The sequence below is a fragment of the Petaurus breviceps genome, unplaced genomic scaffold, assembly GCF_028583685.1.
Source record: "Petaurus breviceps papuanus isolate PSGF00001 unplaced genomic scaffold, PetGlider_PUasm1.0 229, whole genome shotgun sequence".
NCBI classification, from domain to species: domain Eukaryota; kingdom Metazoa; phylum Chordata; class Mammalia; order Diprotodontia; family Petauridae; genus Petaurus; species Petaurus breviceps.
Window position 1 is genome coordinate 16,455,424 of NW_027185903.1, and position 19,225 is coordinate 16,474,648.

Below are 19,225 nucleotides of genomic sequence, written 5' to 3' on the forward strand. Positions count from 1 at the left end.
ATATACAGACTTTATATTAATCAGATTTGGAAAGAAAGTACAGCATGTATTTGCACCAGCATGGTAAATTGTTTTTTTATTCATTGTGGCCCAGTTTTTTTTAAAATCCATACTAATCTAAAGTAGATAAATCTAGGGGTATTTTATCTTTAAAATTAACATGTTCAGAGACATATAGCAATGGTCTGAAACAACATCATTTCACAGAGGTCACATTCATTTAACAGAATTTTTTTATTTTCTTTACTTCTCAAGTTTCATGCAGAAATTTACTTTGACCATGAGTTACAAAGTTATGTTCTTGTGGATCAAGGCAGTCAAAATGGTACAATTGTTAATGGAAAGCAGATTCTTCAGGTGAGTATTTTTATGTTAATCACACACCTACATATATTGTTAAAACTAAACCTCATAACTCTCTCTAAAAGCTATAACATTTATAGATCATCTTGTTCCTCAGCTCAAAATTCTTCATAGGTTCCATTTTGTCTGCCAGTTAAAATTCATAGTCCTTTACCCAACTTTGAATGCAGTTTGCTACAACTTTCCCCTCCCCCCCCATGCTATTCTATGATGAAGCTAGACTGTTTTGTTCCCTAAACATGTCCTACCCTTTTGTTCCTGGATTTCCTTCCCACCCATTCTCTAAGGACAGAGTCATTTCATCCAGGCTTCTTTTTCTTCCTTTCTTTTTTTTTTTTGGAGGGGGAAGGTAGGGCAGTTGGGATTAAGTGACTTGCCCAAGGTCACACGGCTAGGTTTGTGTGTGTGTGTGTTAAGTGTCTGAGGTCAGATTTGAACTCAGGTCCTCCTGACTCCAGGTCCAGTGCTCTATTCACTGCGCCACCTAGCCACCCCCAGGCTTCTTTTTTCTGATCCCTTTCTGTCAGTAACTTTCCCTCCAGAAGTCAGAGGTCCACCCTACCACTACCACCATCCCCTAAAAGTTTGTTTTAATTATCTATTTGTGTGTCTTATCTCCTCCTGTTAGAACAAAGTCTCCACAAGGGCAAATATCTAAACTTCATCTCTTCTATACCACTTGGTATAGTGTTTTGAGCACAATGAGTGCTTAATAAATCTTTGATGAATTGAGATGACTATATCAGTGGAAAGACAGCTGTATTTGTGGGTCAGAGGAACTGTTTTCTAATCTTGATTCTGCTATTTATTATCTCTATGGTTTTGGGTCATTTCACTTCAATGAGTCTTAGTTTCTTCATCTACAAAATGAAGGTGTTGAACTAGACAATCTTCCAGCTCTGAGATCTGTGATTATGACCAAAGTTCATGTCTTTTCTCCTCATGTGGCCTGGGGAAAGTAAATTAAGTGACCCCCCCATAGCTTGCTAAGACAGTCACAGAATGGTTGCCAATCTATGTTTGTTGAGGGAATTTCCTGTGCCAGTTAAATCATAGGTCTGAACCAAGAATTAAATGTTTATTATAAAATTTGGTATAGGTCATTTATTCAGGAGTGAAGTGCAAATCTTTTGTGTACATATATGTAAGCTATTAACATAATTCTAGGTTCAATCATTGATTTCTCTTCATCAAGCTTAAATATATTGTGACTGGTGTGTTATCAAGGGGAAAGCTTTAGAAATCAACTTCACATGCCCCTCCCAGCAATTACTTGTATCATTAGATTTCTAATGATAAATTTAGTTTTTTTCCTTACATATAATTAGATCTGGAAATTATATATAGGATATTGCCTTGCAACAAAAATCTGAGACCTCCAGACTTTTGGGTTAAAATGAAATTGTTAAAGTAAATATATTGATTGCCAGGAGTAATGTTTCTATTCTAGGAGGACTCATATTGCTTTAGAACAAGGATGTCAAACTCAAGAGAAACAATTCCTGTGGGCAGCATATTGACTTAGAAAACCACTGATTAACATTATCTCTGTGTATTCTACTTTTATTTATTTTGTTAAACATTTCCCGATTACATTTTAATCTGGTTCTAGTGGCTGAAGAGTTTGACACCTTTGCTTTAAGATTAACAAGTAAAAAGATATGCTTTGAGCTCAGGAGACAAAATGCAGGCCTGTTGTATGAACCTCCCCAACTGCTGTCTTCTCCCTCATTCTGACCTCTTTCTATGTGATAGTAATTTATTGTACTGGATAGTTTGGAAAAGGGAAAGGGAATAAGCATTTATATAGCATCTGCTCTGTTTCAGGCACCATGTTATACTCTCTCATCTGATCCTTACAACAACCCTGCTAAGTAGGTGCTATTACCCCATTTTACAGTTGAGGAAACTGGGACAGAGGTTAAGTGACTTGCCTCACAGCTACTAAATGTCTGAGACCAGTTTTGAACTTAAACCTTCCCTTCTTCATGGCCCAGTGCTCTACCCACGGTGCCAGCAGTTCCTTCAGTTTGGACATTTAATTGGTGTATCTGATGGGGTTAGAGGAAATGTTTGAAATAGGAGGAAATGAAGGCTGTGAAGGGAAATTGCTATCTGATGGTAAAATTTTTAAAAACACAAAAAGCTCAGTTCAGTTCTCTTCTCCACTTATATTTTTTCTTTTTTTTTTTTTTGCCTTTTGGAGGGTAATTGGGGTTAAGTAACCTGCCCAAGGTCACATGGCTAGTTTTTTTTGTGTGTGTGGGTGTTGTGTCTGAGGCCAGAACCAAACTTGGGTCCTCCTGACTCCTGGGCCGGCGCTTTACTCACTGCGCCACCTAGCTGCCCCCAACTCCACTTATATTTCAAGTCCTAGGTAGTTATTACGTGGATAGGGGACAAAGAAGACATTTGTTGCCCTGAATTTTTTTATAAAATTCATTGTATCTATATCAAGACTAGGTTATTCTTGTATAGATGGTAACACCCGGTATAAGCTATGCTATGGTTTTTGTTGTGCTTAACTTTACTACTTGTAGAAGTAAAAATCAGCCATGTGTGATCATCTTAAACTTTGTTTTACATATTTCCTCTATAGCCCAAAACAAAATGTGAGCCTTATGTACTGGAACATGGAGATGAGGTGAAAATTGGAGAGACTGTGCTGTCCTTTCACATTCATCCAGGCAGTGATACTTGTGATGGCTGTGAACCAGGTCAAGTCCGAGCCCACCTTCGCCTTGATAAGAAAGATGACTCTTCTGGTAGGTAAAATTTATCATTCTATATGATGTTGATAACTTTCCTGCTGTGGGCTGCTCGGTATCCAGCACTTAGCATGATTCGGAGGCATGAATAAGAAATGACAAGGCCATGTGGATAATTCAAGGAAGAATGATGAACTCCATTTATTGATTCTTAGGACAAGGTTTTTATAGAGCAATGAGACGAAGGAAGAGGACTCAAGTATTCATATCATTATCTTAGTCTGTCATATCTTGGAAGTAGCATGGCTGTAAAGCCTTTTGTTCTCTAGGTGCCAGAAAGTCTTAGGAAAAGTTAACTCTTTTCACATGCAGTCACAGTACAAAGGATGCTCGTGAGAGCTGGCTTCAAGACCAGAAGCCAAAGCCGCATCATCAAGTACATCTGCATAGGAACTGACCACCTAAGAATTCAAATATTTTGGTTTTGAACAACTAAAGTCTTGGAGCAGAGCCTGTTGGTTTCATAACTCAAACAACATCCTTATAAGTGTAACCCCTATCAAAAGAACTCAGGAGCTAACTAGATGAAAAGTCGCTTCTCAAAGAGGTCTTTGATATTCGGGTCCACTGATATCAAGGTAATTATCTGAAGTCCTGGCTCGGGCCTTTTTGGCTCCCAACACTTTCCTTTTAAATTTTAATCTTTCAAGTATAAAACAGCCATTTCTCTGGAACTAGATATTAGCTTTCAAATTAAGTTTTTTTATTTTAAGAGCATATCCTAGTGATGGATCAAGTATGCTGATCTTTGTATATAAGGGATAGCTTTTGATTATTTTCTAATAAATACCTAATGAGCAAAATGTATTTTAGGACTAAGTTTATTAAGCAGAGTACATTTTAATGACATCCAGTGAGGACAGTGTGTTTCATATTTAAAAACTGGGATAATAGGGGCGGCCAGGTGGCTCAGCGAGTAAGAGCACTGGGTCCAGTGTCAGGATGACCTGGATTGAATCCCGGGCTCAGATACTCAGCACCACACCCAGAAATAACTGGCCTTGTAACCTTGAGCAAGTTACTTAACCCCAATTGCTTAAAAAAAAAAAAACTGGGCTAATAGCAGTAGTACTGCTCTCCATATCCTTTTGTGTGGGGTACAGAGACCCTAACCCAAATTGACTACTCAGAGACCTCTCAAAGTGAAGATAGAAAGTTTTATTAGAATCTGGTAAGAAGCGGGCAGTCCAGTCACTGGAAAATAAATCCAGGGAGAGGAGGCCGCTGTACAGAATCCAAAGCTGGGTCATATAGCCAAAAACCTCATGAAAACCAAAATCCTCCCCTTCCTCATGTAATCTTTTAAATTGATTGGCTGTTCTGTTAACATTCCCTTATTTGGCTGGTGGGGTGACAAGGGGATTTCCAGAGTTTCGTTTTTCCCCCAAGGTCACCTAACTGAGGCCTAAGACTTCACATACTTTAGCAGATAGTCTCTGAGAAACCACATTACCTGCCCTCCCCACACACACACACTTTTGACGAGCCCATAGAGTTATGCATAACATCAAGTTGGGGAATCATGCTTTATTATCACATTACCACTTTCTGAGGCAAAACTAATGTTATGGGAAGTTTCCAAGAAGCTTTTGGTATCACTGTCTAGTTTTCCTGAATTTTAAAAAGATACTTTGAACTTCTCAGAAATTGCTTTATAACAGAATTATTATTTCTAAAAATCAGTCTCTTTATGTGTGTGGGTATACAAACATACATACATATACACATACATACACACATACACACTCATCATTCATGTCTACTTATCAATTTTTTGGGAATGGGGAGCTAATATGTTTTCCTTCACAATATTCAACAAGAAGCTGAGAGGTCCTCAGTTTTTTACTAGTTCTTTGCTGGTTCGTGTTGACCCTTTGGGAAAATCACTTAAATTTTTTTTGTACCTTTTGTAGCTGCATACTTAGCTCCTTGAAAGATTGATATTTATTAAGTGGTTTGGTGATCTTAACAGGAATGGTCCTAAGATTTTTTTGTAACATGCACCAAAGTCTAGCTATGATATGACCCAGTACTAGAATGTAGAATTCTTATCATTTTGTCCAAGGCAGTTTAAACTGTTACTGGAAATAATGAAGGGACCTTGTTATAAGCCAAGTTATATGAACATTTCATTGTACCTCTTTTCTGTTAACTTACAAATGGAGTCTTACTATTGATTGCAAGCACCGTAAGCTGCAAAAGCACACCTTTTGTCCAAAAAAGAATTTCATGCTTCATATATCTGATGATTAAATGGTCATTCTCTTTTTCAGTTAGTCCAGCATTAAGTAAAGAAGAAAAAGAGTTGATAAGAAGAAAAGCATTAAAGAAAATAAGAGTAAAATACGGATTAATGGTAAGTGTTTATAAGATAGTAAACATTATACTATTTTAAGTGTTAAAGCTTCTATTATGCAAGGCCAGCAATATGCCTGTAATTGCATAGAATGATCTGTGGAGCATATGAAGTTTTTGTCAGCCTAACTAGGATTATAAGTGAATAAGTGTTAGAAAGGGACAAAAAAAGAAACAGAAGAACCTCCTTACATTTATATGGTATACTTTATCATTATCCTCTCACATTCATTCTCTCACTTTCTCCCTGCAACATTTCTGTGAGTACATTAGGCAGGCTTCAGTTTTCATGTAAGAAAAACTGAAACTCAAAAGTTTTATCCCTTTTTTCTTCGACTGCCATCCCAGTTCAGGCCCTTCTAGCCTGGGTTGTTTCCTTAGTCTCCTGATTGGTTTCCCTGCCTCAGATCCCTCCCTTCTCCATGTTCTCTATTCAGCTGCCAAAATAATATTGCTACAGCACAAGGCTGACTGTGCCACTCTGTCTCCTGTTTAAATGCCTTTTCATAGACTTCCCAATGCCTTGAATTCACTAGCTCCTCAGTTTTGCCTCTTAGTATCTCTAGTTTCCTTTAAAGCTCAACTCAAGCACCACTTTTTACATCAAATCTTTCCTGAAACCCTCCCCCAGCAACTAGTGTCTTCACTCCCCCAAATTACCTTGAATTTATTTACTGCACATATAGATGTTTTCCATAATAATGTAAGCTTCTTAAAGGCAGGTATTCTTCATTTTTGCACAGTTCCTGATACCTAGTGAGCACTTGGTAAATGCTTCTTTATTGATCAGAATGACTTACAAAGTGTCACACAGCTAAGTGAAAGAACCAAGAGTAGAATCCAGCCGTCAGAATCACAATCTAATGCTCTTTTGGCTATGCTACAGAGACCTAGGAAGAGGAGATACTGTTCACATAATTCACCTAATTCTTCTAGTCAGAGATTTTTTTTCTATATGCATTATTTCCCTGATAATTGCTTTGTTTTTCAGTCCTGACATGTGATGTTTATTGTTATAGGAAACTCTTGGTGAGAAAACTCCCTTTACTAATGCAGATCAGCAACTGTTCTGCAGCTTAATTGCCTGGGCCCTAAGAGGTAAAGCAACTTGCCCAGGGTCATACTGATTTTTAAGTGAAGTAGTAATACTTCACTCAAGTCTTATTAAAACATCTCTACATTACATGGAGGGGAACACTTGTTAAATGCCTGCTATGTTCATAGAACTGCTGGGTGTTGGAGAAGCAAAAATTAAATATGTCCTTCCCATCACAATTTATTAAGATGGAGGGTACAGCGTTTACAAATTACTATAATACAAAATTTCATGTACCAAATAAAATGTGAGGTCTAAAGGAAGGGAAAGTCATTACCGAGTGAACTTGTGAAGGCTTCTTGGAGGAGGTGACATTTGACCTGGATTTTTTAAAGGATGAGTAGAATTTAGACAGATGAGAGTAGAAAAGGGCAGATCTCATGTAATAGGAAGAGCATAACCAGAGACCAAGAGGTAAAGCAGTGTGCTGTGTGTGAATGGATTTGATGAATCAGTCCTTGACTGGTGGTAAATGCACATAGAGGGTAGTTGTATGAGATAAGGCTAGAAAGGTAAGGTAATTACAGATTATCAAAGATTTGGAAGAAGGGAGGGGGGGAGAATTATTAAATGCCTGCTATGTACAAAGCACCATGCTATATGCGAGGATGCAAATTAAAAAACAAGACAGTCCCTGGTCTTCAAGATTGACATTCTAACAGTGATACAACTCATGAGGAAGGTTTCAGTGCCAAATGGGATGAAAATGCTTCATGGTACTTAGGGTGCAGCAATAAAGCAAATGGCCATGCCCCTTATTTAATGTAATTTTCATTAATAAAACAACATTCGTTTCTGATTTTTTTTAACCATTTGATGGTTCCAAAGACTTTGGTGGTAGAACTTTGGTTTTGTGCCTTCAGTAGCTATGATTGCTGAGAAGATGTAGGCTGTACAACCTGTAGAAGTTGCCAGGTTGCATATCCACAAGGGTTGCTTCTCTGAACTACATATGACAGAGGAATCTAGGAAAGAATTAGAGCTGGTGGTCTATGAGTATTCTGCTGCCTCTGGGGCTTTTTGGCTTACCTGCCTTTCTGTGGCAGCTTGTTGAAATTGGTGGTAGCAGGGATGTTTGACCCCTTCTTCCCAAAGGTTGCTCCTCTCCAGACAGGAGGCAGGGCTAATGGTCTGGAGACTCAGTCATTCTCAGGGCTCTTGGGCCCAGGGACCTAGGTTTTCTTCACCAGAGTCCAGGGGAAGGTGGTGGTCAAGATCTCTTGACCTGCCTGGCACAGGCTACCACCTTTGTCTGCAGCAGAGACATGATGTCTGCAGAGAGGATGCCAGAGGAGTTTCATTTTAATGCAACCAGAGAACTGTTGGAATATTTGAATGAAGGAGTAACATGATCAGAGATCTGTGTTTAGGAAAGGTTAATCTGGCAGCAGTGTGAAAGATGGTTGGATTTGAACAGGAGAAAAACTGGAGATGCCTAGGAAGTTGTTGGAATATCCTTAAAGGAGTGACATTTGCTGGGGAAATGGAGAGAAGAGGCAAAATTTGAGCAATATTGAGGAGGTAAAATTCATAGGACCTGACCACCTTGAAGAAAGGTGTGAGATGAAGAGGAAAAGCCAGGTAAACCAGGGCTCTCCACATGGGTGATGGAGTGAATGACACAAAAGTAAAGGAGGGGGCTGGGAGGAAGGCGGAAAGGGAAGTAAATTTAATCTTGGAATTGATGAGTATGACTTTATCAAATTGTTTACCATCTCAGGGAGCCAGGGAGGGGAGGAGGGGAGAGAATTCCGAACTCAAAATTCTAAAAAAACAAATATTAAAAATTTTTATATGTAAATAGGAAAATAAAACATTCAAAAGGAAAAAGAAGAGTATGAGCTATTGGTATAATAACCAATTGGACATATTCTGTTAGACAGCTGATGATCATAGGATGCTAGATTTGGAGCTAGAAGGGATCTTAAAATGTAAAATTTGTCTCCTTATTTTACAAATGAGGAAGTTGAGGCCTGGATGTTAAATGACTTGCCCAAGGTCACAAGCAGCAGAGCTGGGTTATGACCCATGGGTTCTCTAACTATAAATCCAGTGTTCTTTACATTCTACCATATCTAACACTCAGGAGAAAGAAAAGGACAGTAGTTGAGATTTGGGAATGTAAGGAATCTCAAAGGCAGTAGAGCATAACCTCTAGAAGGTTCTACCAAGCTGGAAAGGCTTTTAGTTGAGGCCTGGTGACAGACTATGATATCTGAAGACCAGCCTAAGTGTGGGGAGACTCATCACTAGAAGATTGTCTACTAGGTGGTAAATATTTCTATCCTAGCAACTATTGAAATATGGTGGGGTTCAGTCTATGCCAATAAAGAGTATGAGATTGATCACAGATCTTTGAACCTTATTGAAACTGCAGGTTTTTCAAATCAAAATTAAAGTAACCTTATTGTTAGAGGGGTTCATTTATTTTCTTTTTACATTCATTTTTTAATTTTCAGTTTTAAATTCTCTCCTTCCCTCTAACATCCACCCATTAAGAAAGCAATTATATGATGCCCATTATATATACAAAGTCATATAAAGCATTTTTACATTAACCATGTTGACCCCCCCAAAAAAAAGAAAATTTCAAAAATTGCTTCAGTATGTACTCACAACCATCAGTTCTCTTTCTGGAAGTAGATAGCTTTTTTCATCATGAATCTTTTGGACTTGCCATGGATTATTATATTGATCAGAATAGCTTAAGTCTTTTACAGTTGTGCATTATTACAATATCACTGTTACTATGTACAGTGTTCTTCTGGTTCTGCCCATGAAATTTCACTTTGCATCAGTACATATAACTCTTCCTAGGTGTTTTTTTTTTTTTAACCATCCTCATTTCTTATAGTACACAGTGTTCCATCAAAATCATATAACACAACTTGTTCAGCCATTCCCCGACTGATGACCATCCCCTCAATTTCTAATTCTTTTATCACTAAAAGAATTGCTATAAGTATTTTTGTACATATGACCCCTTTCTGTTTTTCATTGATCTCTTTGGGATACAGACCTAGTAGTGTTATTGCTGGGTTGAAGGGTATGAACAGTTTTATAACCCTTTGGGCATAATTCCAAATTGCTCTGCAGATTGGTTAGATCAGTTCACAACTTTACCAACAGTGCATTTAATGTCCTAATTTTTCCACATCCTCTCTAGCATTTGTCATTTTTATTTTTTTCATGTTAGCCAATCCAGTAGGTATCAGGTGGTACCTCAGAATTGTTTTAATTTACATTTCTCCGATTATTAATGATTTAGAGAATTTTATATGACTTTTGATAGCTTTCAAAATGTTACTGTTGATATTAATATCCAGTGAATTATAAGATCTTTGGGAGAATAGAATAACAATTCTGTTGCTTTTTGTCTTCTGCCTCAGGTGCCTAGAACAGCTTGTACACAGAATACACTTAATAAATATTTGTTCATTTAATAAAGAAAAGAAATCCCATAATATGTCTGGGCCAGAATTTTAAGGGGATTGTGGGAAAGATGTTCTTCTAAATTCTTAGATTGGAATTCTTTCTATTCTCATTCCAAAATAAAGAAAACTGATGTAGTAGAATGTTGAAAATTTTTTGCATTTATGTTTACTAAGCATTGGATCAAATATAATTAAGATGAAATAATTGTGTAGTGTGCCTTTATAGAACTAGTGATTTATTTTGCAAGGAAAATATAACTGAGTAAGGAAAAAAACTGAAACCAATAAAAATCTGAAGTAATTAGGGTTTTTCAGTTACGAGGGGTTTCTTTTGTTGTTGTTTGTTTAATTTCTAATATATGTGGAAACATTTGCTTTATTGTAAAGGTAAATGTGTAATAACACCAGTAGCCTCTCCATCTTACATTAAGACAGTGTTAAGTTGCATTATTATTTTTTTTGTTTTTTTCTCTGTATTTTTAGTTTACATTATTCATTTCTGCAAGATTTTGAGTAACAAATTTTCTCCCCATTTTTCCCCTACCCACCACCCCAAAACATTGATCCCACTGAATATCTCCTCCCCCAATCTGCTCTCTCCCATATCTTCCCCCATCTCCCCTCTGACTTTCCAGTAGGGCACAGTGGATCTCGAGGCCCCAGTGCCTGTATATCTTATTTCCCAGTAACATGTAAAATAATGATAATAATAATAATAATAATATGTATATATATATATATATGTGTGTGTGTGTGTTTGTATTTTTTTTAAACATTTCATTTTAAAACTTTGAATTCCAGATTCTTTCCCTTCCTCCCTCATCACCCACCCTTGCTGGGAGGATAAGCAATTCAATACATTGTAAAAGACTGACCACATTTCCCTCCATCCTATCCCAACCCCCATTTGTTCTATTCTCTATTTTGATCCTGTCCCTTTTTGAAAGTGGGTGCTTCCAACTTCCATCCTCCTGAGCCTGCCCTTCCTTTCATCATCCCCCCCCTCATCCCTTTCCCCCCTACTCTCCTGTAGGGTGAGATACCCTATTTAGTGTGTATGTCATTCCATCCCTAAGCCAAATTCAATGAGAATAAGGTTGAATAAATCCTTTTTGCCTTCCTGTTCTTCCCCTCCATTGTAACAAGTTTTCCCTTGCCTCTTCTATATGAGATAATTTACCCCATTCTGTGTCTCTCCCCACCTCCTCTCATTATGTTCCTCTCTCAACTCTTAATTTCACCTTTTAAGTATCATCCTTTCCTATTAAATTGGTCCTGTGCCCTCTATGTATACCTGTAGACATATATACACACACTCACATATGTATTCATACACCCATATACCCTCCTATATAGACATATATGTGTATGTGTGTATATATATATATATATATATATATATATACATACATACACATTTCTATTCCCTTCAACTATTCTCATACTGAGAAAAGTTTCATAAGTTACAATTATCATTTTTCCATGTAGGAATATAAATAGTTCAACTTTGATAAATTCCTTATGATTTCTTTTCCTTCTCTTGCTTCTTGTATCTGAATGTCAAATTTTCTATTCAACTCTGTTTTTTTTTTTTCATCAAGAATGCTTGAAAGTCCTCTATTCCATTGAATGACCATATATTCCCCTGAAACATGATACTCAGTTTTGCTGGGTAGGTGATTCTTGGTTTTAATCGCAGCGCCTTTGCTCTCGGAACATCATATTCCAAGCCCTTCAATCCCTGTGTAGAAGCTGCCAGATCCTGGGTTACCCTGATTTGTGTTTCCACAATATTCAAATTATTTCTTCCTGGCTCCTTGTAATATTCTCTCCTTGATCTGGGATTCCAGAACCTGGCTGTAATATTCCTAGGAGTTTCTTGGGGGGAATCTTTTTCAGGAGGTAATGGGTGGATTCTTTCAACCTCTATTTTGCCCTCTGGTTCTAAAACATCAGGGCAGCTTTCCTTGAGAATTTATTGAAGGATGATTTCTAGGTTCTTACTTTGATCATAGCTTTCAGGTAGTACAATAATTTTTAAATTATCTCTCCTGGATCTCTTTTCCAGGTCAGTGGTTTTTCCCATGAGATACTTCACATAGCCTTCTATTCTGTCATTTGTTTGGATCTGTTTAATAGTATCTTGATTTCTCATAAAGGCACTAGCTTCTATTTGCTCCAATATAATTCTGAAGGAATGATTCTCTTCAGTGAGCTTTTGAGATTTTTTTTCCATCTGGCAAATTTGGCTTTTTAAGGCATTCTTCTCCTCGTTGGCTTTTTTTTTTTTTTGCTTTTGGGCAGGCAATTGGGGTTAAGTGACTTGCCCAAGGTCACACGGCTAGTTTTTGTGTTAAGTGTTTGAGGCCATATTTTAACTCTTTCCCCTGGGTGCTCTATTTGCTGCACCACCTAGCCGCCCCTCCTCATTGCCTTTTTGAGCCTCTTTCGCCATTTGAGTTAGTCTATTTTTTAAGGTGTTATTTTCTTCAGTCAGGTTGTTGACTTTCATTTCATAATTTTCTTGCATCACTCTCATTTCTCTTCCCAATTTTTCCTCTACTTATTTGGTTTTCAAAATCCTTCTTAAGCTCCTCCATGGCCTGTAACCAACTCATATTTTTCTTGGAAGCTTTTGGTGCAGGAGTTCTGTCTTCACTGTCTTCCCATTCCATGCTTTGATCCTTTTTGTCCCCAAAATAGGAATCTAATGTTGTATTTCTTTGCTTGCTCGTGTTGCCACTCAGTTACTTGACTTTTGAGCTTTTTGCCACAATAGAACTCTGTTACCAGAGAGGGGAGCTTTGTCCCAATTGCTGGGGTTTTCGCAGTTGCCGGAACTGTTAGTTGGGTGCCTTCTCTGAAGCCTCCACACACTCTGGCAAACTGATCATGCACCCCAGGATCTTTACCCTAGAATGCAATCCAGATCCAAGCAAGTTAAAGCAAGAGTGATTACCCCTCAGACAGGTCGCTTGGTCCCCCTACAATCTGCAGGCTAGGAGCTCTGAAGTACACATAGCAGTGGCTGCATGCCTGCGGAGTCTCAGCAGCTTCTCCCTCCTGGGGGTAAAGGGTGGACTGCACTCCCGAACTCCCAGATCCCAAAGTCCATGCTGCACTGACCTCTCACTTTGTCCTTAGCATGTATGGGTTGATAATTCTGGAAACTGCCACTGCTGGTGATCTGAAGTCCCTCCAGCCGGTGGCTGGTTGTGGCTGCCCTGAGGCTAAAACCTCAGGCTTGTGCAGGACTGGGCTGAGCTCCCAGAGCACTGTGCTGGCCCCTTCCTGCCAGCCTGCCAGGCTGTCTTCAGCATAAAGTTAGCTTTTCTTTGTCATTTTTTTGGGTTCTATAGCTCCAAAGTTTATTTAGAGTCATTTTTTTACATGAATTGGAGGAGGTGGATGCAGGAGGCGCGCGAAAGTCCTGTTTCTACTCTGCCATCTAAGTTGCATTATTATTTTAAAATTCCCTTCTTCCCTAATGATTTTTGTGTATTTATTAAGAATACAGAATATGAAGATGAAAAGGCACTGAAGAATCCCAAATATAAAGACAGAGCTGGAAAACGTAGGGAGCAAATTGGAAGCGAAGGAACATTTCAGAGAGATGATTCACCTGCATCTGTCCATTCGTGAGTATTAGACATACTGCCACCAATTCAGTGTACAAGAAGCATTTATTATACACTGTACATATTCAGATTGCCTAATTTATGTTGGTTTCTCTTCTAGTGGCCTAAAGGGATGATGATAACAGAATATTAAATTATCGAGTATATAATTGTCCAATTCTAGCCTCTTATTCACCAAACCCATTATTAAAGACTTTCTTTTGTGTTACCATAATTCCCCCTTGTTCCTTAGAAGCTATATGTATTTTTGTATAATGTATAGATGTGTGTTCATACATATGCATAATGGAATGTAGTTAGTATTTATTAAACAAATATTTGTTAAGTGCTTATTATGTTCCAGGCACTCTTCTAGACACTGGGAACAACAAAGACAGAAATGAAACAGTTATATCTTCAAAGAGATTGCATTCTATTGAGGGAGGAGAGGACAACTTGAATACAAAATATATGCAGTATAAACATAAGGTCATTTTGCAGGGGGGCACTAGCAATTGGAAGGAAAGGCCTGTTGGCACTTCAGCTGAGCTTCGAAGGAAATAGGGAATTCACAGAGGTGGAGGTGGTAATGGAGTGTGTTCCAGGCAGAGGGGTCAGCCAAAGCAAAGGCAGACAAGGGGAAAAAAGCGTTTCCTGTATGAGGAACAGCAACAGGGCCAGTTTGGCTGGATCAGAAAGTGTTTGTGACTGGAAATGTAGATTGGTGCCAAGTTGTGAAAGACTTTAAATTTCAAACTGAGAAGTTTCTATTTGTTTTTAATTAGGCTGTTGGTGTAGTCAAGGTGAGAACTGATGAGGGTCTAAATTAAATTAGGGTGTGGTAGCAGTGGGGGGAAGATGGGAGAGATGTTGTGGAGTTTGAATTAACAAACCTTGGCAGCTAATTGAATACATATGTGCAGAGAGACAACCCATGAGAGAGACTGAAGAAGTGAGGATATTCAAGGGTGTGAACATAGGCACTTCTATAGAAGGATGGTGGTGCCCTGAAAAGAAATAGAAAAGTTCATGAGGGGAGTGGTTTTGAGATGGACAGATAAGAAGTTCTCTTTCAGACATGTTGAATTTGAGGTACTTAGGGGCTAGTGAGTTGAACGTGTCCAGTAAGCAGCTGGTGTTATAGAATTGAAACTCAGGAGGAGATTCTGGGGCTAGATATACAGACCATGGAATCATTTTCCTAGAAATGATGATTAAATCTTTGGGAGCTAATGAAGTTACTGAGAAAGATTAGAGAGAGATGACAGAACCATGAGGTACACTCACAATTAGGTAGCATGATATCAATAATGATCGAGCAAAGGAAACAGAGAAGTGAGATGGACAGGAGAACTGAAAGTACAGTGTCATGAAAATCCAGAGGAGAGAGAGTATCCAGTAGGTAAGAGTCGTTACTAGAGTCAAATGCTACCAAAGGTTCAAGTCTGATAAAGATTAGAAAAGGTTGTTTAGATTTGACTATTAAAAGGTCATTGGTAACTTTGAAGAGAACAGTCTGAGTTAATAATGGGTACAGTTGGAAGTCAGGGGGCAGAGGGCTGAAATCGATCAGTAAACGTTTTTTAAGCACCTGCTGTGTTTCAGGCACTGTGCTAAGTTCCGGGGAGGTGCGTCCCTCTTTTGCCCCAGAAGAGTCAAAAATGATCCCTGCCCTCAAGGTGCTTGTGGTATAATCAGGGAGACAACATTCAAATATATGTACAAAGTGAGCTGTAATGTAGGATAAATACGAAATTACTAACAGAGGCAAAGCACTGAAATTAAGCCTTCTTGTAGAAGGTGAGATTTTAGTGGGACTTTAAGAAGTGAATGAGAAGCAGTTGAAGGAAGTGAGAGCTTTCTAGTAATTTGACTGGAGAAGAAGAAAAAAGATATAAAGGACAATAGCTTAAAAACATGATATGGTCAAGTGTGGTGTTTTTGTTTTTTCGTTTATTTTTTTAAGGATGGTGAGACTTGAGTATTTATAGGAATCAAGGAAGGAGCCCTGAGATGAAAAGATGAAAAATTAGAGAAAGATGTGGTATGATAATAAGGATAATGTGCTAGAAGAAATAAAGAAGTAATGGTGCATATAAAATCCCGCTAAGAAAGAAGGGCTACCACTTCAAAAGAGACTGGACTAAAGAAGGCAAGAATGGGGCTGACATCAAGAGGTTTTGACCTTTAGAGAAAGAAAAAAGATGGAGCTTATGGTGAATGGCCTCTTTTGTCAATGAAGTTTGAGACAAGACCCTTTTGAGGTGGTACAGGGAAAAGTTATGTAGCAAGTTTGTGTAGAAAGCTTGGGAAAAAGAAGGGAAATTTTATTTGATGCATATGCTGGAGGAATGCAGTAGAAAATCAGCTGGGGAAGAGAAAACCTTGACTTGTCGCAATGGGGGCCCGGTTGAGATTAGATAACATACATAGTGCATCCAGTCATCATAGCTGCATGACTTCTCTAGCTTTATTCAGCTATATATGAGTAGAAGTGGAAGAAACAGATGGTAGGAATAAGCCAGGGTTTTGACATTAAGTGGGTGAGGGATTTGAGAATAGAGTATAATGTAACTTTGAATTTAATCAGTTCTCAAGTCAAGATTGAGAAAAGAAGAAAGTAAACTAAAGTAGTGGTGATGACCTTAAGGAATACTGAGGGGTGGCAATACTAGAGATTATAATGAGGATCACTAATAGGTTTAGGAAGAGGAGGGAGGCATGGAGATGGAATTATAGGACATTTTGATTGGATAAAAGAATTTCAGAATTCTCAATCATGGTTATAGGTGATGATGAAATCAAATGTGTGACTGGTAGAATTGAAGAGTAGATCAGGAGAATTGAGATTAAGGAACCACAGGCTAAAATATCTGGGGGGACATAAATGAGTGCTAACGTCCCCAAGTACATGTGAGCCAGGTACTAAATTCCTTGAGAAAGAAGTGAGATTGATCATTAATGGCCCCCAGAATCTGGATTAGATGATTTACCTGCCTCAGAGCAGGAGAGGTTGCTGGATCATGGTGGCAGAATCAGGTCCAGAAGTGACATTGAACAAGTCTGCCAACTCTCTCTCCCTCCTCATATCAGAAGACATGAAAGAAGGTGCAGGAAAGATAGAAGAGGAGAATGGCTTGGGATACTTTTGTCTTTTGAAGGCAGCCAAGTTTCTCTGAGTGCCAGAAAGCAATGGTGGAGTAAGAAAGAATGAAGACACCAGGATAATGCCAAGGTTATGAACCTGGGAGCCCAAAAGAATGTCTGTGCCTTTATGGGAAATAGCAAAGTTTGGAAGAGGGGATGGCTTGGGAAGAAATAGAAGTTCAATTTTAGACATATTTAGTTTAAGATGTCTCTAGGACATCCAGGTTGAAATGTCCAATAGGCAATTGATGCCGGCCTGGGACCCAGGGGAGAGAGTGAGGCTGGATGCAAGCCATTTATAGAGTGATACAGACATGTGCATCATCACCACGCAGATATGTAGCACCCATGGGAGCTCATGAAGTTACAGAAAGTGTGTGGAGAGAAAAGATAAAGGGGTTTAGGACAGAGCCTTGAATAACACTTGCAATTAAGGGACATGATGTGGATGATGTGCCAGCAAAGGAGACCAAAAGAAGTCAGAAATGGGAGAGAGGAATGCTAGAAAAAGAAATGGGATGATAATATAAGCAAGATGTAAAGGTCAGGCAGAATATTTTCTGGAGGCAGAAGAGGGAGTCAGCAAAAAGGAAGAACTTGAAACTGTCTTGGTGGGGCAGGGCCCTGAATGAGTCAGAGGGGCTGAGATTCAGGGCAGTTCTCCACTGTTACTTTTAGCAAGGAAAACCACCTCTTCCAATGGAGAGGCCTCAAAACTCTTTTTCCACAATGTACACTCTCTACAATCTGAGACTAATTTCACATAAGTTATTGTAGATTTAGTTTGTTTTACTTCATGTACCTAACATCTAGAGGGAGAATAGGCTAATGCAAAACATCCTTATTGCAAGACAAAACACAATTGTACATGTTAGTAATACTTTTTTTCCTTTAATTTTTTTTGAAGGAGCTTTTGAATTTGTAACAAAAATGTGGGCAGAAGTACAGTATGTGTCATTTTTTTTTAGTTTAAATGTTATTAATCATTTTTTTCTCTCAGAAGAGAACTTCTGAATTCAGTTAAAATTGAAATCTAGCATGCAAACCATAATTATTTAATTTATATTACCTATTAGATTATATCAAGAGAAAAATTTTTTTTCTTTTAACTCTGACTGGATTTTAATCTCTGTGGGGCACTACTTGTTTGGGAATCTGAAGACTATTTTAAAAAATTGAATTAGAGGTCAAGAAAAAAATTTAAAGAAAACCAGTGGTTTGACATTCTCAGCTTGTTATTCAAAGATTGCTTTTCTTAAGAATCAGAACCTTGCTGTTAAAAATAACTTTTCTATTCTAGAAATATGGGACAGACTGCAGTGTAACAAAAGGCCAATTGCTTAGTATTGTCATTCATTATTACTCAAAAATGTTTTAAATTCTCCTTTATATGCCAGGTAATTTTTTTTAATATTCCTTTAAGTGAAATCAATGACAACAATAAAGGTCGGAAGATGTTGGAGAAGATGGGTTGGAAAAAAGGAGAAGGCCTAGGAAAGGATGGTGGAGGAATGAAAACTCCAGTAAGTCTTCTGTTTTCAAGTCCTAATTTACTTGCCAGTACAAATTTTATTTTAAGAAGAAAGTTTTAAAGGAACTCCTGGTATAAAGTTAGAATAGCAAATGTTATTTCATTGAGCCATAATGTGCCTCAATTTTGAGTTTTTTAATTGCTTGCCTGAACATTCAGGAGCTGAACCCCCATACTACTGTTTCAACCAGGTTCTTTTAACCTCTGTCTTGATCATCATACTTCAGTGTAACTGGTTTCCTTTTTTATCCTAAGTATTTGATTCATTTAAAAAATTATTCTGAGGAGCCCTTAGGTTTTACCAGACTGTCAGACAGGTCCATGATGCAAAAAAAGTTTAAAAACCTCTGGCTTAAAAATCCATTCCAAGTTGTGAAGAAATCACTTACAAGGGGCAGCTAGGTGGTACAGTGAATAGAGCACCAGCCCTGGAGTCAGGAGGACCTGAGTTCAAATCCAGCCTCAGACACAACATAAAAACTAACTGTGTGACCTTGGGCAAGTCACTTAACCCCAGTTGCCCCCCAAAAAGCAAAAAAAAAAAAAGAGGAAGAAGAAGAAATCACTTACAAACTCCTATACAAATGTGAATTATTGTTAGGAGGCTCATACTTAGCAGCTAACATTTTATATATCTCCTTCCCTACCCCAACCCACCTGAAGACACTTGAATCCCAACAGGGAACAGGATACTGACAAACCAACCGTCTTCCTCTTCCATCACCTCTCCCTCCATCCTTCAGTGGGATAACTCAGGACCTTCCTTCATTCTGACCCCCTGCCTACTACCTACTTCTTAATAGTTTGTGGGGAACATGTCTGCTAACATCAAGAATGATTAAGGAGTAACCAACTACAGTCCTTTGATTAATATGGTAGATCACTGGGCCCTACCTTCTGTCCTGCTGATATAC

At 38.3% G+C, this 19,225-nt stretch overlaps 1 protein-coding gene across 1 annotated transcript in view; it reads left to right on the plus strand.

Moving 5' to 3' along the window:
• The window catches only part of AGGF1 (angiogenic factor with G-patch and FHA domains 1), a 62,697-nt gene that overhangs the window by 39,746 nt on the left and 3,726 nt on the right, over positions 1–19,225 (plus strand). Inside the window, exons 9-13 of the mRNA XM_069096261.1 lie at positions 256–357; positions 2,963–3,128; positions 5,405–5,487; positions 13,527–13,654; positions 18,204–18,303. Coding sequence (XP_068952362.1) covers positions 256–357; positions 2,963–3,128; positions 5,405–5,487; positions 13,527–13,654; positions 18,204–18,303 — 579 coding nt within the window. The remainder of the gene's footprint in view (positions 1–255; positions 358–2,962; positions 3,129–5,404; positions 5,488–13,526; positions 13,655–18,203; positions 18,304–19,225) is intronic.